Source organism: Pygocentrus nattereri, chromosome 18 (genome assembly GCF_015220715.1).
Source record: "Pygocentrus nattereri isolate fPygNat1 chromosome 18, fPygNat1.pri, whole genome shotgun sequence".
Classification (NCBI taxonomy): Eukaryota; Metazoa; Chordata; class Actinopteri; order Characiformes; family Serrasalmidae; genus Pygocentrus; species Pygocentrus nattereri.
Window position 1 is genome coordinate 15,268,870 of NC_051228.1, and position 24,579 is coordinate 15,293,448.

Genomic DNA, 24,579 nt, shown 5'->3' on the forward strand with positions numbered 1-24,579 from the left:
ACGTTCTGCGCATGCGCGGCGCATCATAGCGAAGGTTTATACCATTCAACATGGCGGAAACTGGTCTGCAGAGGAGACGAGTTTACACTCTGAGCTTTAAAAGACAGCGGTTGGATGGACGTCCAGCTTATGTGTCTCAGAACACGTCGTCTTCCTCTAGCCGCTTCCTTTATACGTACATGTGAAGGATGTTTTTCTGAGTCTGAAATCAGTTTAAAGCAATTAAAAACACAAGCGCGCCAACTGGAAACTCATCTCACGCGGACCAGACCTCACGTGATGTTCGCTGTCATGGTAACGTTTACTGTAAGCGGGACTCCACGCATGCGCGTCATTTTGTATGGGATTACTTGTAAACGAGGATTTTCATCAGATTGTTAAATAGACTGAGCATAAACACCTCAGTCTGAATCTGTAATTCGATTGTTTTCGGTTGGATTGGCAAAAATCTTTGCATGTAAACACAGCCTCTTACTTCCCTGCTCTTAATGAGAGATAACGCGCACGGTCAAGTCTCAACATGAACTACGGATGACTCGCAGGGCCAAATAGAATTTGCGTTAATGGCACTATTTTTTTAATCGCGTTAAATTGAGATTGCGTTAATGTGTTATTATCGCCTTAACTTCGACAGCCCTGGTATTAATAGAAGATGTGTCTTAGCATATAGCCACCATTTAATTGCAATTACGTGGTTGATTTGCAAACTGTCCCTTAGAGGGCGATCAAAACAGTCAATATGTAAGACTCGTTGCCTTCTATTGCTCTGTAAAATTCATTCAAAGAATATTTGATTGATTTCTGTACTAATCTTATGGATTATGTTTCTAATACCAGGATTGATTTAGCATATTTTAGCATATTTATGGTGTGGAGACACAGCAATGAAACAAGCTTTGAGTTATAACTTATTATTTGAACTGAAGTGAATACAGATTAGTTAAAAATAGTAAAGCACATACTGCTTAGTAAAACAAACAGACTACCAAAGCTGACAGCACAAATTCAGGGGGAGACCAAGAAATAAACAGACACTAAAATGAAAAAAGAAAAGTGTTAGTTTTAATCAGCCTCTGTCATGATCACGTACAAATGGTCCATTCCAGCTACATGCAAAACGATACATAGTGTGTATGAAGTCTTGCTACTTAAATCATATCTGTGAATTTATTATGATGTGAGGGTGGTAGCTGTTAGAGGAAGCTTGATTGACGAAGACGTCAATTCACGCACAGTCATGCGTGTCCTGTGCGCCGTTATAGAAGCCTTGGTGTCATGCACCACCCATCTGCTTTAATTAACATCCAGTCAGCTGCTTAAATGCTCTGACAACGTCCCAGAGCCCTCTGTCCATTCTGCTTACCTCCTCCACTCTTCTGTGTAAGTGTATTGGCATCAGGATTTGATGAATGGGCTAGTGCAATGACTGTCAGGGAAGATGCTACCAGTTGGGGGGCTGGGGAGGTTGGAGGAGGCCCCACAGACCCTACAGTATACCACTCCTATCTATGCTATCATCCATCAGACATCCTCTAAACCCCCTGTCATCCTGCTGCAGTCCAACAGGAAGGTAAATTACGCTGTCAGCAGGGACTATAAGCCTGGTTTCCCCCCCAGTGGTGAAAAAGCTTGCTCCCCCCCGATGCTGGAGAAGCAACCAACAAGAGGCTCATTAAGGCCTCGCATTAGAGGTTGTTTGTTTCATTTACATTAGACAGAACTAATAGCGGCGTAATTTTAAATGACTGCACCACAAGGCGTGATGATACATGGCTTCTTAAGTAGCAAATGCTTTCTGGCAGCCACCTTGTGTGAATGCAGTCGGGTCTTCTAATTCCTTGCCAAGACAGTTTTCCACTTAGACGTGCTACGATACCCTTCTCCCACAGGACTTTAGATTATGTGGTGGTGGGCTGCATTTCTCATTCCAAATTAGGCAACAAATAGCATATTACATGTTCTCCTACTTTTTATTTTTTCAAATGGCTCACGTTGAATATGTATACTCTGTTATCCCCTGAGAATCCATCTCTTAGTTTTTCAGAACTATAGCAATATTGCTGCTGCATTTTAAGAACTGTTCTTTGGTTTCCCCCTGGTTTATTAAAAAGAGTTAAATACTATTTTGACATTCCTTTATTCTCTCAGCCCCCTATATATAATGTAGGGCTGTCGAAGTTAACACAATAATAATGCATTAACGCGATCTCAGTTTAATTCGATTAAAAAAAAATAGTGCTGTTAATGCAAATTCTATTTGGCCCTGCGAGTGTTGAGTCTGTTGAGACTTGACCGTGCGCGGCATTTCTTATTAAGAGTAGATATTAAGTGAGTAGCCACGTTTACATGCTGTTTACAATGCTGTAGCACTGTGGTATGACACTACATATCTTTAATTAAGTCCAACTTTGTGTATTTTTGTTTGCCCAGTACTGTGAAGTCCTATAGGCTGTGACTGAATACAAATTCAGCACATTTGAAGTTTTATTTAGTTTTTATTTTCTTTTGTTACACATATCAGAACTGAGACACCATAGTATGTGACTACATGTCTTATATTTCAGACTACAGCTCCCTAATATTACAAATCCAATTTTGTGTTTTGTAGGTTTTTGTAGGCAGTATTACTGCCTAGTATGTGAGTGAATAAAACTCTTGTTTTCTCTTGTCCCAGCAGTTTTTAACATAAGTACATTTAGCATGAAATGTGTTCACCATTTTAATTGTAACATTTCACTTAAAAATCCTTATTTTCTTTAACATTTACACGGATTTTTAAAAATTCTGTGATTAATCGCAATTAAATTTTTTAATCATTTGACAGCCCTAATATATTGATATTCCATTAGACTTGTAGAGATTTGTTGTGTAGACATTTAAAACATCCTATTGCATTGAACAGAATTCAAGCAGACCACATTTTTCCAGCAGGTTTTCATTGCTAGAGTCAAAAAAAATTTCCAGTCCTTGACCAATGTGTTGGTCTATACTTATTAACCTTGAGAGGGTTAGCCTGCTGATTTAGGACTCTGCACATGCCAATAATCACATTTGTTAGGGAAGGGAAACAAAAAGTTGTCTTGCAGTTATACATGTGAATGTTGTGTTCTCCCTCCATCTTTAGGGCCATGGGCAACCTGCAGCAGTCACTGGTGTGCTTTGAGAAGCGCCTGGTGGTGGCCCATGAACTGAGAGAATGCGGTGGGAAGGCACAGGCCTATGGAGAGCTGGGAAGCCTACACAGCCAGCTCGGCAACTACGAACAGGCCATCTCCTGCTTAGAGCGCCAGCTGGCCATCGCCCGTGACACCGCTGACCGGCTGCTGGAGGGCCAGGCTAGCTGCGGCTTGGGTGCTGTCTACCAGCTCATGGGTGAATATGACACAGCATTGCAGTTCCACCAGCGTGACCTGCAGATTGCAGAGGAGACAGGCAGTGCCAGCTGCCAGGGACGGGCTTACGGCAACTTGGGTCTCACCTATGAGTCGCTGGGTAACTATGAACGTGCAGTGGTGTACCAGGAGCAGCACCTGAGCATCGCCGCACAGACCAACGACCTGGCTGCCAAGACACAGGCCTACAGCAGCCTGGGCCGTACTCATCATGCCCTGCAGAACTACTCTCAGGCTGTCATGTACCTGCAGGAAGGTGAGAGAGAGGATCACAGTTGATGATGAATTATATGTTGACGCTACTTGTTTGTATTCCTAAGTTTTGCATGATCATGCACAGATGTTTTTAAAAGGCCTGCATTAGCTGACCGGAGTTTTTGCATGAGCTGCTGGGATAATGATTTGTCTACCAACTGAACTATTTCAGTCGTTTATTACTTCTAAAGATGTTTGAAAAGAGAAATAATGTGCTTGCATTTGACCAGTAAACACATTAAAATTAATAATCATGACAATATTTACCTAAATTGCATAAATGTGGAATATTAGTGGTGATCCATAATAATGAGTTATCAGTGAGGCAGTTGGTTATTTATGTTCAGTTTTTTACAGAGGAATACCACCCTTTATTCCAAATGTCTGCCTATATAAATTTTTAATATGTAAACAAAGAAATTTAGAGTGGTTTAGTGCTCAGTGCCCTGTTCTACAGAAACTTACCAAGTTAGAATTATTTACAGTGATGCTGGAGAAACCAGACATCTAAAGCATTTAATGCCAATGAAAGTTCCCTCACATAAAGTTTTGAAGACACTGGTGTCTGAGACATTGTATTGCGCTATATCATTGTCAGTGTTGCACATAAAAACTCAGAACAAGCAGAGGTGGTTTTGGACAGTAAATGAAATATTTGTGTTGTAAAAATAGCGACCTTTGGTTCCCATCATCACCACTGTAAAGAAGTCACAGTCAGTAAGATTCTCTACAGTGAAACGTTTCACCACTCTGGCAGTCATCTGTGACTTTTTTATGTGTCAATGATTCATGCAGAATTATGCAGAAATGTTGAAAAATTGGGGGAGTTCCCCTGTAACCTTGTGTTTGTTATTAGGGAGCAGGCCTGGTTATTAGGAAGACCAACAGATTTCCTGGTGGACTGGCCTGTCAGTTAGTCTTGCCAGTCACGCCGTATGCAGATGTGAACTGAACTGGCACTCTACCTTTGGCTCATAGTCTATCACACAAATGGTTGAAATTTATTTCTAAAGCATGCACATAATAAAAGGCATCAGATCAAAGATGGACAGTAGCACTAGTCAGCAAGTTAGCTTGTTCTGTAACTCAGCTAGCATACAGAATCTTTGCAAAATGAGTAAGAAGAAAGAAGAGTGGAGCTGAGAGGAAAATAGAATACTCAATATTCAAAATCAGCAAGGGAGCAACAGGTCAGTTAGGAAAAAAAGCCTCCTGTACTCACATGAGCATTTTCACATACATCTAGCCAACGACTACTGCTGGCTATTTCCCTCATTCAGAAGGCAACAAATGAATCCACCAGCGACCAAGATCATCCCTGTTGCTGATTTTCAGACTGTCTAGCTAAGAGATTTGGCAGTGCTTTTCGCATTTGCTTATAAAAATAGCCCTGCATCTGCTTCCTAGCATAGTCATTTCCTTACAGTTGATTTTGTCCAAACAGTGTTTGCCCTTAATCATATGTAACTCTTCTCTGCATATACTTACATTTGTGGCTTATGCTTAGTCACTAAATCACTAAGCTTTAGCTTATTGGTTCCAAGAAATCTAAACACTGTATGGAATTGAGTGTTATTTAGATGTCAAAGATTTTCCATTCAACTTGACTGTTACGCAAAAAAAGTTGCATGCAACACATTCAATGAGTTTACTTGTTAGCCAAATTAGCAGCTTGTATTTTACACACACACACACACACACACACACACACACACACACACACACACACACACACACACACTTCTAAGCCACTTATCCTTCTGGGTCACAAGGCGGGGAGCTGGAGCCTATCCCTGCAGTCATTGAGTGGAAGGCAGGATACACCCTGGACAGGTGACCAGTCCATCGCAGGGCATACAGACAGACTTATACATTCACATACGCTCACACCTAGGGGCAATTTAGCATGTCTAGTCAGCCTGACTGCATGTCTTTGGACTGTGGGAAGAAGCCGGAGCTCGTATTTTTCAATATATTAAAAATGTAATGAAATATATTTTCACTGTGTAGTGATGGATGTAATATTACTTACATTTGCACATTCACAATCAAATTTCTCAGATACCTTTGCTGTTCCATTTATATCTATATATTTAGATTTTATCTGTGTATCTCTCTGTAGTTATTTACTATGGATGTGAATCTTTAATCTGTTCTTTGTATGTTACACATTTTAAAACCTAGTGTATAAGTAGCCTTATGATGTCTTACTCATTCTGTTGCCACAAGTTCACCAAGGACTGCATTCATTTATCTCCCAAGGGAATCTGCACTTTGTGTAAAATTAAGGGGTGGTATTATGTGGTTGGTATGGTCTAGTGGGTAAGACCTCTGCCTGACTGGGGTTCAGTCCCCTGCCTAGGCAAGCACTCTACACTATGACAATAAGAGTCTTTGGGAAAGACGTCTAACACTGCCCTTACCGACCTGTGTAAAAGAACCAAACTGTGAGTTGTTCTGGAGTATCTGCCAAGTGCCCTAAATGTCAAGAGAGGGGAAAAATGAATAATCTAGCTATGTAGATCATGATAACAGCAGACTAACAACAAAAAAAAATCATGGTACAAGCAGCCTTTAAGCTGTTGTTATTAATTGGCTAGTTAAACCACTTGTTTTCCGAAATGTTCTCTTCGAGAATCTTGTTTTTTTTTTTTTTTATCATGGCTTTTACCATGAAACACATCCACGTTTAGGAAAATTCATTTGGCAGGTCTCTTTTTCACCTGCCCAGTAAAACAACCTTTCTGTTTTCAACCTACTCTTTTCACCTGCCTTCTGCCCAATGACAGCTGGCATAGGCTCCAGCATCCTTCAATGACCCAGAAAGATAAGCAGTTTAGAAAATGTGTGTGTGTGTTTTATTATCTTGTCCATTATTTCCATGAAATCAGTTGTTTGACACTGTATTATTAGACATGATCACGTGAAACGTTATTGTCGTATTGATTGGCTGCTTCATGAAGATTAAGACGCTTGCAACTGTTGCGGCTTTGTTTAAAAGAATTGCAGGACAGTTTGAATTTTGCAACTGAAGAGTAATTTATCTTATTTATTTATGTAAGCTTCAGGCAACTAAAGCCCAGTGTCGTCTAAACATTCTCCTCTTCATAAGTGCAAAAAACATGTCATCAGTCAAGCAATTTCCTGCCAATGCTGATGCTTGCGAAAGCGTGCACTGCTGTTCGTGTCTGCACTTTTTACATCACGTGGACTAGCTCTTGTATTATCACTGAGATTGTCATCAACCAGAAAGGTTATACCTTTATATAGGCACATATAATGACCTATAATGATCTATTTTTTCTGCTCAGAATTATTCTGCTTCAGATGGGGATGGAATCTCATTGTGATAAGAGCAACTTAATAAAGGAGCTTATTAAATGAGGCATCTTTCAGGTTATGTTTCAACTTAAATGTGGTCACCCTCTGCTATTCAGAGGCAGTTGCTGTTGGCTTTTCTAAATGCATCGGGCAGATTACTCATGCTAGCTCTCTTTGCTAAGAAAGACGTGTGTTTCATTCTTTTGCCACTTTGGCCTGGAACTCTGCATTTTCATGTTTTACATACAACTTGCTGTGCTACTTTCTCTTTGACTATGGAATTAATATGGCTAGCATGTGCCCGCTTGGTACACACAATGGAAAACATTTCTGAAGAATATCTTCTGTACCTTTTTATAGCAATACTTATAGCAATACAAATAAAAATGACCAGCCACCTAGTAGCATTATGCAAAAGGCATGTTAATTCATGGACATTCACTGTTAACCAAATTAGCATGTTTTTTGAACAGCAATTATCAGACCAGCCATATAAGACCAGCTGTCTTACTATAGTGACAAAATTCCACATTTAAGTTCTTTCAATGAAAGAATCCAGAGACCAGAGATTTTGGCCTTACTAGCAAGCCTCACTTTGGCAGTGTAGACCATTCCCTTTCATCATCAATCTAAAAGTTTCTGAAAATTTGAATAGTTTATTGTGCTGTCTGCTATATTGCTTGCTCTATTGTTTTGTATGCAGACCAGTTCTCATCCACCATGTTGGTGCAGAATGACTCATCACGTTAGACACATTTTAACATCTTTTGCCTCTGGCTGGTTGTTTGTGGACTAATTTCTCTAGTTATAGAATATAGGAATACTAATTGAGTCACATCTTATTTATTGAGGTTGTGCTGATTGGGTTAGTCATAGCCACAGATCCAGTACCCAGTATATTAGCAGAAAATTGCATGTCAGAGGAAATGGTGAATTAATCTAGTTTATATTCTGGAACAAACCTAGTTACATCAGACACCTGTGTTGGCTAGCATCATGCTGAGTGGTGAGGAGCAAAGAAGGACCACGCTATGCACTCAGAAAGAGAGAGACCGGTTGTTCTCCAAGACTTGACATTAAGCTTTTTCTGGGATTTCAGCATTCTCAATTAAATGGTGTTACTCTCTCAGTTTTTCACAAGCATGTTGTCACTAAACTTCAGTCAGTATTAATCTGATTCTTTCTTTTTCTCTCTCTTTGATTCAGACGATGTGAAGGTTAATGAGCTAGTGCTCATTCAGTAAAAGTCAATAAATCAAAGTCACTAACCTGTTAGCATTAACGGAGTCCTAATTTTTTTACTCTGAATAATAATAAAAGTTATGTTGTCAAAAAATACACTTTCAGCTTATGCTTGGCTAGTTAGCAGCTAGCATAGCTATTCATTTCTCAACTGAACTGGGGTTTGAACACAAGATCACACAAAACAGCCATTGTTCTTTGTTGTAGACTCATACATGTTAGCTTTAGCTTTCATTTTGGGGCTTTGTCTGGTGCTTGGCCAGGTTGTGGTTTCAGAACCATTTCTGACAGATTAGCTTAGCTGCTGCTGCTGAAGTAAACCTGCCAGGTCTGATGAAGGGTTTTTTTTTGCAGTTTTATTTGCTATTTGTAACCCACTGTTGATTGGGGCCAAGAGCAAGAGTGGCCGAGATTGAGACAAGAGCAAAATTAGACTTGAGTACTGCAGTACTTGAGTACTTCAGTACTACCCGGGAGTGATCGTGCTGACCATGGTGGTGAGCATCTTCAAGCCCAGAAGTGTCTGGAACACCTTAAAGGCATATTCTAACATATTGGCATTGTCCTCTCTCTGACAGACCCAGTGTTAATGTTGTCTGTAGTCTTCCAGTCTCCTGGCTATTAATGGCCTATATGTGAATCGGAGGTGGAGGAGATAGAAAAGACCAGTTCCCTCCACACTCACAGCTCCTGTCTCACACCTGCCACAAAACCACTGCATTCCTCTGCCTGACAGCCAATTAGCTGAATATGGCCCCTACACACGTGTAGGAGTGCGAGTGTGTGTGTGTGTGTGTGCGTGTGTGTGTCTGTGTGTGTGCATATAAGTGTGAAAGACAGCTGTGATTAAAACTGTACAGCGCATTGAGCTGCATTTCACTTTGAGAAGAGTGAGAATGGACTTGCAGTAAGAATGGCTGCCTGCTCTTTTTGTGTCCTCGCAGAAATTGTAAACCCATTACAACTGCATTGGCTGCTTGTCTGCGCATTGGAACTATAATGATAATGTCTGTTTGCTGGTATATTTGGATGTGTACACATTTGTGTGTACTTGCGTGGCTGTGTTTGGTATACGAGTAAATATGGAGGAATGTTTGTGTCTAAGGTACCCAAGGGCTCTTCAGAATAAAGTTCAGAGCTCGAATGAGGAGGAGAATGATCCCAGGTTGCTACAAGCAACCCTCTGTCTGCTCCTTAGAAACGCTGCATGTAAGAAAAGCATCCAGATAAGGCAGCAGAACAGTTTTTTTTTTTTGACTAGTCTAGGTCTGTAATGATTATACAGTTTAGCTCAAAAACTTCATTAATTTTTTTTATCCACTAAAATTTACTTTCTTAATAAATTTAGAAGTTGTCTGTTTGAGTGAAGATAATAAATGTTTAAAGTTCTACTGGCTTCTCTGGATTCCCATTTTTGTAAAGCTGCTTTGTGACAACATCAGTTGTAAAAAGCGCTATATAAATAAATTTGATTTGATTTGATTTGATTTGATTCTCTTACAGTAGTCCAAATTTATATTACACACTTTTATAACCTAATAGTTCAGCCAGTTTACATTGAAATCCTTGTAGTTACTAAATAGTATGTAATAAGCCTTCGATTTTAGGGGGTTAAGAAACTGTGCCTCATGGAAACACCAGATATACAGTACATTGCAGAAGTCACAGGTCATCCTTTTATTTCAGTTTCAGCATCCAACCTGTCAGCCGATATGTACAAGATATGCCTTTTTTGGGGCAGGAATACAATAGAAAATATGTGTTTAACAAAAATTAGAGACTTGCTTTGAGTTTTTCAAAGAAATGTGTATATTATTCCATACCTCCAGAGTTCATTCTTTCAGAATGCAACTGACATGCACCTGAAAGTGAAGCAGGTGGTTTACTTGTTTAAGCTATTATTTTCTGGAAGATGTCAGGCTTTGAATTTTGTGTGTCAAAGTGGATTAAAGAAGTATAGTTACATTTAACCCAGGAGTGACCATGCTGATCATGGTGGTAAGCATATTGTAGCCCAGAAGTGGCTGGAACGCCAGGTTTTAAGTGCCAGTGAGTGAGGATGTTTCAACACAAAATGGGGCAAAACGTGTGGGCTTCAGCACTGTCACCAGTGCTGTCAGAAACATTTATATGTGTGAAATTGGTTTCCTTAAAATGAAATGGGGGACTGCCTCACAAAACAGGATTTTGTCATTAATGTCATGCTTTTCTGTATTCAAGGAGTGATTATAGCTGGACTTTCTAAATCTGAGATCACAGAGAAAAAACAAGTAAAAATAGTTAGCTATGGCTGTAAGGTCAGGAGCTTGAAGTTGAAGCTTGCCTCTTAGAGGCAAGCCCCCTGGTTAATCTTTAATTATTGCAAACTGACAAAAAAGACATGCATATTTGTTTTAAAAATATTTTGAAGATATAGACATCTCCAAACTGACAAGCTGTGCATGTTTGTGAATGCTAGGCATTTGGATGAGCAGACTGGTTGACGGTTCTAATCTTTTGCACTCTGTATTTATGAGCACACGTTTACATGCCTAAATACAAAGTAGATCTGGTAAATGGCACAAAATAACACTGTTTAAGAGCCGTCTGCCTGTCTGTCTCTTTCAGGTCTGCGTCTGGCGGAGCAGCTGGGCCGACGCGAGGATGAGGCCAAAATCCGCCACCGTCTGGGGCTCTCTCTGTGGGCCAGCGGCAACCTGGAGGAGGCCCAGCACCAGGTACACACACATGCATACATGCGCACACACACATATATACCAACAATCTTGTGATCTCACTCCACTGCTCCTGTGACTCCACTAAAGTTGCCATAACTACACTTAGACTAAACTAGACTTTCCCAGGCTGCTCTAATGATTGGCCTGTAGGCGGGTTGCTTTTGTGTATGTGTATGTGTGCCTGTCTGTTTTGAATCTTTGTGGAATTGTCATCTCCAGAAGGCCCATCATTCTGAGAGGCACACAAAGAGCCTGGAGTTTGATGAGCAGGAATGCAAGCTGTTCCACACCCTTTCGCTCCGTTTTAGTCCCTAATTGATTTAGTGCTGTCAGAACAGATGCACTGCAAACATTGCCCATGCCTCTCCTCTATTCTTCTTTGCTTTCTGAAAAACGCCTGCTATGGCTGATCCTCCTGATGAAGGTGCACATGCACACATACAGTGCCATTTCAAAGTCTTAATAATTTTGAGTAATTGTTATTTTATATTCAACATTAACATACATTGTAGATTTAAATGTTATAAACTAGATGCCAGATATATTTACAATATTTCGTGTATCTGGGGAACAAGTCTTTGGCTGTCTGTTTACAATAATTTTTCAGGTTATTGAAGTTTTGTCAGACGTTTTATCATGTAAGACATTTTTATCCAGCTGTCTCTGTCGTTTTAGAACCTTTTAGAATCTGTTTTAGAACTACCATATTAGAATCATTGTATACATTTCTGTGTGACAACATTGGTTTTATATTCATGGAAACAGTGATTCCAAACTTTTGACCAGCAGCGCACACATATTCACAACACTTCAGCTTTTTTAGAATTGTTCCTTAACGCTTCATTATGGATGTCACTGGGTTGGGACGAGCTCAGTGGCTTTCAAGATTGCTTTCGGGCCTCCGGCATTTTCGGGCCGGTTTGGTTTCAACTTTCTGCAAAGCCAGATGGAGGAGCTGATTTCAGAGTGCTGGCTCTGCAATCGTCTGCTTGTGCCTAGCGCTGTGAGATAGAGCTCCTTAGGGAGAAAGGCTGAAGATTGAACTTCCTGCTTATGCATTTTGGCTATGATAACATGCCTTTTTTCACAATTTTCCTGTGTAGACAGTGGATATCTATGTGATTACTTATGTACCAAGAGTCTTTGGGGAAAGGCACTTGATAAGACGATAATGTCTCTATATCATACTGCAGTCAGCCTGGTCAATTAGACAGTTGTGCTGGAGGGGAGGGACGTCCTATAGCTGAGGGAGAGAGGGGGAGGTGTCTTCAGTCTGTTCTCCTCAGCCATCTGTGAAAGTAACCGTCAATCAAAGAGGCATGCCATACGACAAACCCCATAGAGACATGCGTACACTGCTGATAGGTTCATGCACAGTACTGATCAAAAGTCACACAACACCCTTCATTTATTTATTTTCCAGTTAAAATGGCCATTAAGTATTACATTTTGAGGAGAGGTTTTTGAGGAGGTTGGATGTAGGCAAATCTAATTGCATAAGGAAGTGGCAAGTCAAAAGAACATCATTAAAAAAAAGAAGAAGAAGAAGAAACTGGAGTTCAAAGAATTATTGCAGGATATACGGGAAATAGGATTTTTATCAACCATGCAAGACCTGGTAGACCACTAAACCCTACCTAAAGCTTTCACATTTGAGAGAGAGGAGAAGCTCAAGCTCCACTCTTGCTTCAGATGTGAAAAGATACATAAATGTTTCTATCGATCCTTCCACTCTGAGAGGACTTTGCAAATCAAATAAAGAAGCTGCTGGTGTTCTTAAAACAATGGACTGTCTGTTGCAGAATCCAAACCTTGACATTATTGAATGTGTTTGTGATTACTTGGTTTGAGAAAAGTAGAAAATGCAACTAACTTCTGAGACTCAACTTTAAAGGTGTGATTTCTTGGAAACGCTGAAAATAAGTTACATTTTCTGTTAAATAAATTCAGTTTTTTCCTGCCCCTAAAAATGCTTAGTTTGTGCTTCATGGCTGACTGGTTTGCTGCTGAAATTAAATCACTGAAAGGATGGCCTCTGGTTCTGTACATAAAAAAAATGCATATAAATATACACTATATTGCCAAAAGTATTCGCTGAACTGTCTTCACATGAATATAGACTTGAGTGACATCCCATTCTTAATCCATAAGGTTTAATATGATGTCAGCCCAGCCTTTGCAGCTATAACAGCTCTTCTGGGAAGGATTTCCGCGAGGTTTAGGAGTGTGTTTATGGGAATTTTTGACCATTCTTCCAGAAGCGCATTTGTGAGGTCACTGGTGTTGGACAAGAAGGCCTGGCTTGCAGTCTCTGTTGTAATTCATCCCAAAGGTGTTCTTTTGGGTTGAGGTCAGGACTATGTGTAAGGCCAGTCTTCCACACCAAACTCACTCATCCATGTCTTTATAGACCTTGTTTTGTGCACTGGTGCTCAGTCATGTTGGAACAGCAAGGGGCTGTCTCCAAACTGTTCCCACAAATTTGGGAGCAAGAAATTGTCCAAAATCTCTTGGTCTGCTGAAGAATTAAGAGTTCCTTTCACTGGAACTAAGGGGCCAAGCCCAACTCCTGAAAAAAAACACCACACCATAATCCCCCCTCCACCAAACTTTACACTTGGTACAATGCAGTCAGACAAGTACCGTTCTCCTGGCAACTGCCAAAGCCAGACTTGTCTTTTGGCTTGCCAGATAGAGAAGCATGATTCATCACTCCAGAGAACACGTCTCCACTGCTCTGAGTCCAGTGGCAGCGCTTTACACCACTGCAGTCAACGCTTTGCATTGTGGTTGGTGACCTAACGCTTGGATGTAGCTGCTCAGTCATGGAAACCCATTCCATGAAACTCTGTTCTTGACCTAATCTGAAGGCCTATGAAGTTTGGAGGTCTGTAGTGATTGACTCTGCAGAAAATTGGTGACCTCTATGCACTATGCGCCTCAGCATCCGCTGACCCTGCTCTGTCATTTTACATGGCCTACCACTTTGTGGCTTGTTGTCGTTCCCAATCACTTCCACTTTGTTATAATACCACTGACAGTTGACTGTGGAACATTAAGTAACAGGTGGCATCCTATCACAGTACCATGCTAGGATTCCCTGAGCTCCTGAGAATGACCCATTCTTCCACAAATATTTGTACACCTGAATTCAATGATTTGGATAGAGGAGGGAATACTTTTGGCAATATAGTGTATGTTTCCTTGGAATGGAATAGAAGAATGGAAGCTGTAATAAATGCAAAGGATGGACGCACTGAATACTGAAAAAAATATTTAGTTGTTGAGGCTTCTGTGTAATTTCCAGTTACTGTTTCTGTTTTCTGACTCCGAAAAATGAAAACCTTATACTTGATGGCTGTTTTGACTGGATATTTATCGAATGAAGGGTAGTCTCTGACGTTTGCACAGTACTGTATACTGTCGTTGTTGTAATACAACCTTGTACCTCTAAAAGGAGAATGCAGGTATCTTTGGACCATTTCCAATGGTCCATTAATTGTAAAATGTTCACATAATGTAAAAAGCAGCTGCTGTTGTACAAACAGCTTAAAAATGAAAACAAAGAACTCTTTAATGTGTGTGTGGTCATTCTGAATGAATGGAAAATGAAAGAAAGTTCTGTAGAGAGTGTATGCGTGTGTTCCTGACTAATCCTGTATCGCTATTCCTGCTCCTCCTCCTGTATGACTCAGTATAAGTGTGTGTGTGTGTGTGTGTGTGTGTGTGTGTGTGTGTGTGTGTGTGTGTGTGTGTGTGTGTGTGTGTGTGTGTGTCTGTCTTTGAGATGGATAGATGATGCTGGAATGGCCTGCTGCAGATCTCTGTGTGTGTGTGTGTGTGTGTGTGTGTGTGTGTGTGTGTGTGTGTGTGTGTTTTTATGTGTGTGCGTTTGTGTGCTGTATGCTGCCAATGCATTCCACTCTTAATTGATTGCAGGCTGGCCTTGGCGGATGCTGACGAAAGGAACACTGCATTCCACTGCCGCAGCCCTGCTAGCCAGCAGCACACATAAACACACACACACACACAGGCTCAAACATAAATACATAAATACAGATGCACAAGCCAAATACACAATTAATACACAAAGGCACACTATTCAAAACTAAAGCTTCATATGAGTAATACTTTTTCTCAAACAAGTACATACGGTCTGGTAGACTGACGCACTCTAGAGCTCCAGCAGGACCTGACAGTGGGCGTTTTTTCCACTGCACGATCTGAAACAAGAACTGACGCAAACAGTTACCAATGATTCTGGTCCTAGTTCATTTACTGCATGCTTGAGAGACAACTGCAACCGTCAGAACCACTTGAAAGAGTCCAGTTTGGGTACTTAGCTGCCTTGCTGGGTAGTTAGCTTATTGGCTGATATGAGACGATATGTTGCACTGGTATGTGCACACACACTAAAAGAAATGTAGAGTCAAACAAGTCATCCTTTTAATGTTCTCTTGAGAGTGTGAACTGACACATAGGCTATCATGCTAGCTAGCTTATCACTAACAGTTTACAGGTCCAGATTGCTTGAAAAAGCTTTTTAACCTGTACTGACTAATACACTATTAAACTACCATGCCATCAATTATACCTTGATAGAGGACTTTAGCCACTAATGACTTTCCTTTGCAAATTTGTAGATAAATATTTGCCATTCCACAAACCAAGAGCTTTTTATGTCATTTTTAGAGGTCAATCACAAAGGCAGTAAATCTAGAAAATGTTGCAAGCAAAGGAAGATGCATAACTGTTTCCCAAATACAATTTTAAACTTACTTGCAAGGAACAGGTCACTGGCCATTCCAGTTTACAGCTTTTGCAGAACTGTGTATATTCAATAGTGCCTATGGATGATTTATGCCATATCTTGCCTTTAAGATTGTGAACAGTTGCTTCCTCTCAACAGGACTTATTAAAATGTGTGTCAAAGTTTTCCTGCCTGATTGAATGTGGGTGGAGGTTAGTGAAGATATGAACTCTTGTTCTGCGGCTTTTAACATCGATGTTATTATCATTAGTGTTAACTTCCCAACTAAATTGTCACCATAGAGACGTTTTTTTAACAATAACAACAAAATGACACAAAAATGAAACATTTTGTTTACACATTCAGTGTTTTGTTTCTTGCAAATTTAGTGATCATAATGGCACTTATAACAGTAACTTTATCTTCACCTGAAACAGTAAAGAATCGCCAAATTGTTGACTCAATATTGAGCGGCTACCAAAGAACATAAAACTGGAGCCTTTGGTGCTGGACTGATGGCCGGTGGAAAAAGCACAGTTCCAGTTTGCTGGAACCAAAGGTTCTGATGCTTTGTGCAGTGGAAAAACACCCAGTGAGAAGGGGTGTGGATGTGTGTATGCATATGTGTGTGAGAGACACTGGCAGACAGACAACTGTGGCTCCATCTCTCTGTCTGTCCAAGTGAAGGGAGGGAATCGTTAGTGAGGAAAAGCACGCCATTTACGCCATACAGACCTTCTTTATTCACAGGGCTAAATGAGAAACAGACTGGTTTGAAAAAGCTGTGAGTCTCCAGTTCCATTTGATCTGAGACTCCCCCAACACAAACATGCCTCTCTCACCTTACTCCCTTTTTAAAGTCCTCATTAACCACTTCACATTACTGCCTGAATTAAGATTCAGCTCCTGTTTTATGCCTCAGGAACTCTTGTGAGACAGAGGCGTATTACGTCTCGTGTCTTCTCTCTGATGAAAGAAGACCAAGAGACAGGGGGGAAGGATATTCTCTTGCTGCAGAGAGCCTGTTTTAACATGGGAATTGTTTCTAGGCATAGAGGCCTGCTGCCACCTGTTGTTTGTTGCAGATAACTGCAGGGAAACCCTGAGCCATAAAATGCTATTTCTGCCTGTTTTGTAGGTCCCCTGTTAAACTCTGCCATAGTTTTTTTCTTCAGTAATGCTGATGATATATATATATATATATACATATGATATAAAATGATTTACAAAACTGGAAGCTGGATTTTTGTCCTTGTAGGTGAACAAGCAAGTAAGTCCACACTTAAAAGAGTGTTCTATTTTGTTCTATTTTGTTTTGTTTTTTTGTTTTGTTTTGTTTTATTTTTTTTATTTTGTTCTCAAGTTTATTTATATAGCACCTTTCGCACAATGTGGTCATTCAAAGTGCTTTACGAATAAAAAAATGCAAAAGCAGTTCAGATGACAATTCAAAAAGTAACAAAGTAAAGGAGAATGGAAGTTAAAACACGACTGAAATAACAGATTTTAATTTAATCATTAAATTAAACCCCAAAATAACCCCCAAATAATTAAAATTATCAACAGTATAATATTTAATCTGATATTAAGAGAAATTAAGAGAATTTATTTCAGTCCATTCCATTCTGCTGACCTGCAGAAGGAAGTTAAAGTATCGTTTAGATTTTGCAATTTATGTGATACTGCACTGATTGTGCCATTGATTCGTGCATGATCTTGTACAGCTATGAATGTTTTTCGTTGTCCCTTTTAATCTTCCCTTTCAGTTGTACCGTGCCTCTGCTCTGTTTGAGACCATTCGCCATGAGGCTCAGCACAGCACCGACTACAAGCTCTCCCTGTTTGACCTTCAGACCTCCTCATACCAAGCTCTCCAGAGGGTCCTTGTCAGCCTTGGTAGGTGCCATCTCACTGCTTCTCTCTGTGCAATAAGCTACAGTAGTGCACTGTTGTTAATGACAGATTTCATGCCTATATGCTTTCATAATTGGTTGGTTTTCAACACCTATACTAATATAGCAATGAATTGTGACTTCAGAAGAAAATCTAATTTACACATTTTTCCCTTTTCCCCAAATGTTGTCTGTCTGCCAAGACAAGTTTAATGTCCAAAGTTTGCTTCTTTGGTTTTGCACTGCAAGAGCTACAAGACTAATGTAACATATGTAATTTAAGCATATAACCCACCAATAACAACTGTGTCTACTGCAGGCTTAAAATAGTACATGCTTGTCTTAAACCAGATTTGAATCTGTTTAAATAATCCCAAATAGACTTGCTCATGTGGATTTTGACACTGTATTGACAAACTGTTCTATGTACTTACAATGCTAAGAACAGATGCAGTAGTCACATTGAAGGCTGAATTTTGGCTTTGTTTTTGTTTGTTTTTATAAATAACCATAGTTCATCCAATATGTGGTGCTAATCAGCCTCAGAGCTCCAAGAGTAGAGCTACATTTGGCGTAGTTGTGGAGATTTAGTGTTTAATTTATTTTTAAATTAAAGTTTATTATATTTATATAATAAATATAATTATATATGATATTAAAAGTTATTGTTTTAAGCATAGATATATGCTAAATGCATTAACACTATACACAAAATAGCACATGGGGCGCATATTCCCTCTCTGAATACTGATCTAAGAAAACCTCTAACCTTTTCATCTTAATTCATGCAGCCAGTGGCCTGTAAAACCCTGATCTTAATTTGAGATAGTGGGTAGCACTTGCCACTGTGTTGATCCAAATCATCTGCTGATCCCAGGTCACCATGATGAGGCACTGGCTGTGGCAGAGCGGGGCCGCACACGGGCCTTCGCCGACCTGCTGGTAGAGCGGCAAACAGGCCAACAAGATTCCGACCCCTACACACCTGTCACGGTGGAGCACATCCTGGACACTGTCAACAGCCAGCGTACCCTGGTGCTCTACTTCTCACTGGCGGCTGGCTATCTGTACAGCTGGCTACTGGCCCCTGGCTCAGGTAGGACAGCACTCAAGACCTTTGACTACACTGACATGCCCATTTCATACTCATATGTCCAATGGATGTTTTAATTAATGTAGTATTTGGAAATTTTAGTTTGAGACAGTGCTCCGGTCCTGAACGATACTGGGATTCACATTGTCCAAAACAATTGGCCATCCATCCAGCCAGCCATCTGTGAGGTGCTGGTTGAATGGACTGATGGGTTGATGGATGGATGGATGGATGGATAGATAGATAGATAGATAGAGGGATCTCTGTTGGGAGGCAGAGGTGTGAGACAAACCCAGCAACAACTTGGACAAGTAGGCAGGACCTAATCTGTAGCCATGCTGAGCCCCTGTCTGGCTATGAGAACTAATCCCAAAACCAGGCACACCACACACACACTCTCAGACTTTATATATATATATATATATATATATATATATATATATATATATATATATATATATATATATATATTAATACTTTCTTAGAAGTCATGCCCCTGCTAGTAAAGTCATGCACCATTCTGTTGTCTGCGTCTTTCTCATATTAGAAACTCCACATCTCAGCTGGTTTTGTCAATGACAAAAAGAAATGGCATTTTTGAAAGTCGCTGCTATCGCCTCCTATGGTAATCAAAAAGCCAATGCGGTTTGTCCTGTGTACATTTTTTCCTTAAGTTTCACTGGATTCTCTGAATTTGAATGGTTGTTTGAGTCAAATGATGAATAAAGATACATGCATGCTACAAGCAGGTTAACACAGGAGGCACACAGAAATGAAGTTGCATGGAAGAAAGTCTACAGTTAAACTTAAGCACTGTTGTAGACCAACACCAGCTACTCAAACTGCAACCTAAAACTGCCAAAGTAACTTCACAACCACATTTGACAAAATTATCTTGTTGGTGTTGGGGTATTTTGGTGAGGGTGCCAAGCTTATGATGTCAATTTAAGTGCATAGCAGTGTTAGCTTGCACATAGCAATTAGCAACCTCATTATTCAGAAAATTCAAAAATGTCCCTACAGCAAAACATATCAGCTTTGGACCATCTTAGTTTACCACAGGATGTGACTGTAGCGATTTTTCAAAACACCATTTATTTCTGTCATGGAGAAAACCTACTTAGACCCAGAGTGCCTTACATAGACATGACTCCAACTACAGACTTGACAAGACAATTTTAGAGTGAACTCTTCCTTTTCTTTTGTTGAGATTCAACATAAGAATGTTGAACATCTTATGCTGCTCTTCAAAGGTTTTTCTTTCCTTCATGCTTAATGTTTAAGTCTGAATGTAAAGGTGATCATTTCTTGTTATTTTAGCTGTGATTGTGCTTTGTGTTCAAGTTTTTAGTTCAACCTGTATTGGGGTGGGAGGTATACTGGTATAAAATTGAATGCAGTTATGAAGTCTCTCTATAAGCGACTAGCAAAAATGTTCAGATTGCACCGATTATTACTCTGCAATGGTGTCTTCAAGTGCTCTTATGTTGCACTTTATTTAATTAAATAAATATAACTTTACCTGTTCTGCAATATGAAAAAGGACAAATCAGTTCGTAAAACCCATCCAACTGGCAGTAATCATGGAATAGCGAGCTGCCTTAATTGTATACAGCAAATGGTGAAATATTATTTTACAGTCCAACAATAACAAAGTTATAAAGTTAAGACGGAATCTTGTATAATTTAAGCCGTTTAGCTGTTAACTTGTGCTAAAACTGCTATAATATTAACCTTCTGATGTCTAATTGCATTTTTACATTTTTTGCATACCATCTTAAATTCGCCTTTATAGGTACTTGCATACGATATGTTTTATATTTTGGGGCAGTCATGGGCTGGAGGTTAGGGATCTGGCCCTGTGACCGGAAGGTTGCCGGTTCGATCCCCAGGGCCAACAGTCCATGACTGAGGTGTCCTTGAGCAAGACACCTAACTCCCAACTGCTCCCCGGGCGCCATGGATAGGGCTGCCCACAGCTCCGGGCAAGTGTGCTCACTACCCCCCAGTGTGTGTGTTCACTAGTGTGTTTATGGTGTTTCACTTCATGGATGGGTTAAATGCGGAGATGGAATTTCCCTGGTTGTGGGATCAAAAAAGTATCTAACTAACTATATTTTTAATATCAAAATGCTCCGTTATCGTCATCATGACTTTACAAAACTGCTGCAGCAACATCTTGTTATTTTACGCATCTCTGATGTGGACTTAGTGATTGGTTTGGCCTTTAGTAAATAGGTCTACAGCAAAATGTCAAAATCATGAGACTGAACGAATCATTTTAATGATAATTTAAATGAGAACAAAAATACTGTTTGTTCTCTTTGGATTCCACAAATCTGTCAGCTTTATTTCAGTCTGAGACGGTCTGAGTTACTAAGTCAGTTGTTGCTAAAAGTAGTTGAGAGGACTATATGCAAAGTGTCACCTAGGTGTAAGACCAAGCTTTTGAGGTGCTTGATCATGTGAAAATGTATGTGAAAATGACGGGTTACTGAGCAGCACTGCTTTGCATGTATAATGGTCAACATGGGAGGGTTCAAGAGGACAGCACACAGTAGGATAGCATTTCTGAACCTTTTTTCATGACCCCTCCATCTCATAGTTTCCCTGAAACCCACTAGCTCTTCAGATTTCATGGGGGACAGCTCTGGAAGAATGTTTTTGCCATCTGAATCTTTTGTAAACACTTTGTTTAACTCTATCAGCTGTTTTCAGCCCAGGGTCCTGAGTTTGGTTTTGGCTACAAATTTTATTTCAGTACATTAGTACTTTTCACTGATTATTCTCTGTAACCTTAATAACCTTAATACCAAAGGATATATTGATCGGACCCTGACTCACGTACAAGCTATCAAGCCAGTAAGGACTAAGGATTGGCTACAGTCTGTGTTCTTTATGCTCTCTGCATGTCACACATGCGCACACATACACACACTTTATCAATTTGTTTCAAGCAGCCATATCCCTCACACCTTCTGTTCCCTGCAGCTTGCTGTCTGCTGCCTGCTGCTTGGGGGAGCTGGTAAAAAGCTGTGAATTAACGCAAAGCGGCAGTGCCACCTGCCTCTCTGCCCATCTCTCTGCGTTTCACACTCACACACACACACACACACACACACACATGTGGCATTCAGCACTGAGACCAATACAGGCATGTCTCTGTCAGACACATATCCAGTTAAACAAACACTTATTTCAGAGACGCAGCTGTATCAGACTTTATTCATGCTGACCTCATTTTGCTTCCCTTCCTGCAGCTTCTTAAAGGATGTGCGGCATCCTTGTAGTATGAGCTATTGACCCAGCTCAACAGAGGAGGATAGCACTATATGTAGTTGTCAGTGTCATATGTGACCATTGTGTGCTTGCAAGATGTGCTTAATGTTTCGTTCTTTAACTGAGGAAGCAGAATAAATTGTTACTCGATTGCTGTTCTGAAGCCTTAATCCACCCTCTTCAGGCCTTTCATATAGTATGAAATTTAAGATAATGAGAGTTCAATCCATTGCACAAGAACATGCGTACTATGTTCTTAAATACTAAAAACGTGTTTTAGTATTAATTACATTATATTACAAAATAAAAATTGCCATTGATAACGGCACATTGTTATGAGAGAGCTTTGTGGTGTATGGTCATATGCAAAAGTTTACAGAACACCTGATCAAATAACATATTGTTGATCCATATAAAAGTTAACACATCCTCTACAGGGATCAGACTTAAATGTGGCATTTTCTGCTTTCATGCTTATCTTTCCCTTTTTAAAATAGTAACACTGTACAGCTTGGTAGATCTCATTGAACTTTATTCTTTACTCAGTCTTTGGTCAGTCTGGTTATTAATGCATTCACAAAACACAAATCTCTGTTTCAATCTACACAGCATGAAAGGCCGTGATAAAATGCATGTATACATTCTTAAATCCTGACCTGTTTTTTCCCAGCTGTAAAAACTGGACTGTCAGAAAAGGCCTTTAACTGACCACAAATTTCACACTCATGTAAACGCACTGGTACACATTCCTCATCATTTGGCACAAACCTGTGGAAACAACACATGAAAACAGCATTGCACTGCTCCCTGGGTCCAAGCAGGTGTCTCGTGATTTCTCTGGACTGTCAGGCTTGTTGTGTAAAAGACAACAATACTTTTGTCCTTGTCAATCAGCATTTTGGATCAAACCACTCTGAATGACAATAATTGTCTGTCTTGTAATGAGCTGTTTTGCATATTTTGCATTATATGGCAATCAGTTTTCAGTTTGGCTAAATGGTAGCACAGTTGGCTGCTAAGTGTAAATGCATGTAGTTAAATTCTTATCAGGTCAATATACATATCATCATTTTCCAATAAATAACAAGTATCTCCAAATTAGTAACTTAACAGAAGAAGACAAAACCATTCTTTACTTTAAATAAATCAGTGTAAAGAGACCTTATTCTAAGCAGTTTTTAGAGCATTTCTATTGGTCCAGCCATCACAAAATTTTCATACAGTGTTAAGGACAGCAGCTGTGCACAACTTATGTAGAAAAGTAAAAATAAAAAAGTAGAGGTACATGTTTTTCTTTGGACAGCAAAGATATAAAAGTCACATTAAACAGCCAGATGTAAATTATCTGAGAGGCTTGTGGTTTCTGATACTCTGACATACTGTTATCTGCAAAAATGGATTTAAAGATGTTGGATAACTAAAAATATTAGCAGCAGCCATCGTGAATATAGAACATTGTCTAAAATTGTGGCAGTTTTCATAGATACCAGTATGTCATTTAGCATTACAAACCACAAACAATTTTGAAATTTCTGGAGAATTTAACACAGATACAGGTAAGTGTATGATTCAGTGTGAATCTGTTACATGGTGCAAATTGGTACAATGTAAGCTTCCATTATTTGTTAGCTAAATTAGTCGTGTAGCTCAGATGGTCCAAAAGCTAGAGAAGTGAATTTCAGATACAGAGTGTCTCAACTGATCTACATTTGAGTGGAAAATTGTGTAAAAGTAGTTTTTGTCTGCACTTTCATATTAAGTTCATCACCCTGCCCTGCTTTGCTGCTCAGGTATCCTGAAGTTCCATGAAGTATATCTGGGTGAAGGAGCATCTGAGAGTGGGACTTCTGACTTCCAGGAGGCTGGAGGCAGCTCTCTGCAGGCAGGTGGTGGGGGTGGATCTTCACTGGAGCAGCACATCGCAAATGCCCGTGAAGCCCTCGGAGTAGACTCCTACTACAGCAGGTGACCACACAACTCTGGTCAGCTTCCATCCTACACAACAGAGTGGCTCAGAGCCATGGCTGGCACTAGAGGTCAATTTCCCAGAAGCAGATTAAGAAAAGAGGTTATACCGATTTAGTCTAGGATATAATGTGGGGCAAAAAGTGCGTTAAAGTCCGCATAGACATCCATAGCAACTTCTGACATGCGGATACTGCATTGGATTTTTAAGCACATGACTGGGGCCATATGCACATAAGAGCTCAGTTTAACTGAGTACCACAGAAGATCAAGACAGCAGCATGGCTGTGCTTCAAGCGTTTTTTACTGAAGAGCTCTCTCAGATCTTAGCAGGTTGACCCCCGTTACTACGGCATAAAGCAAACGCCATTTCTGATCCGTCTAATCTCATCTCTTCTGGATCTAATAAAGTCCATTTAATGCTGCCCGTAGATTTGAGAGAGCCTGTTTAGAGCAAAGCCTTGATCTGATCATCATTTATTTAAGTGAAAATCAAATATGCATTAAAGAATCAAATTTTCCAAATCAAATTTACACAATTTTCTTCCTATCCCAAATGATCTGATGTTTGATATCTGGGTTTTGCCTCTTTATTTTTTGACTGAAATGACATATCATCGATAAAAAGCAACAGTAGCAACCACCAGGATGCCTGAATTATGTTTTTGTAGAT

The 24,579-nt window shown here is 39.9% G+C and overlaps 1 protein-coding gene across 3 annotated transcripts in view; it reads left to right on the forward strand.

The window, feature by feature from the left end:
* The window catches only part of ttc28 (tetratricopeptide repeat domain 28), a 248,625-nt gene that overhangs the window by 195,020 nt on the left and 29,026 nt on the right, over positions 1 to 24,579 (forward strand). For all 3 annotated transcript variants that reach the window (XM_017693688.2, XM_017693689.2, XM_017693690.2), the window contains 5 exons: positions 3,125 to 3,648; positions 10,818 to 10,927; positions 17,444 to 17,573; positions 18,447 to 18,665; positions 23,732 to 23,906. In XM_017693688.2, the coding sequence (XP_017549177.1) occupies positions 3,125 to 3,648; positions 10,818 to 10,927; positions 17,444 to 17,573; positions 18,447 to 18,665; positions 23,732 to 23,906 (1,158 nt within the window). The remainder of the gene's footprint in view (positions 1 to 3,124; positions 3,649 to 10,817; positions 10,928 to 17,443; positions 17,574 to 18,446; positions 18,666 to 23,731; positions 23,907 to 24,579) is intronic.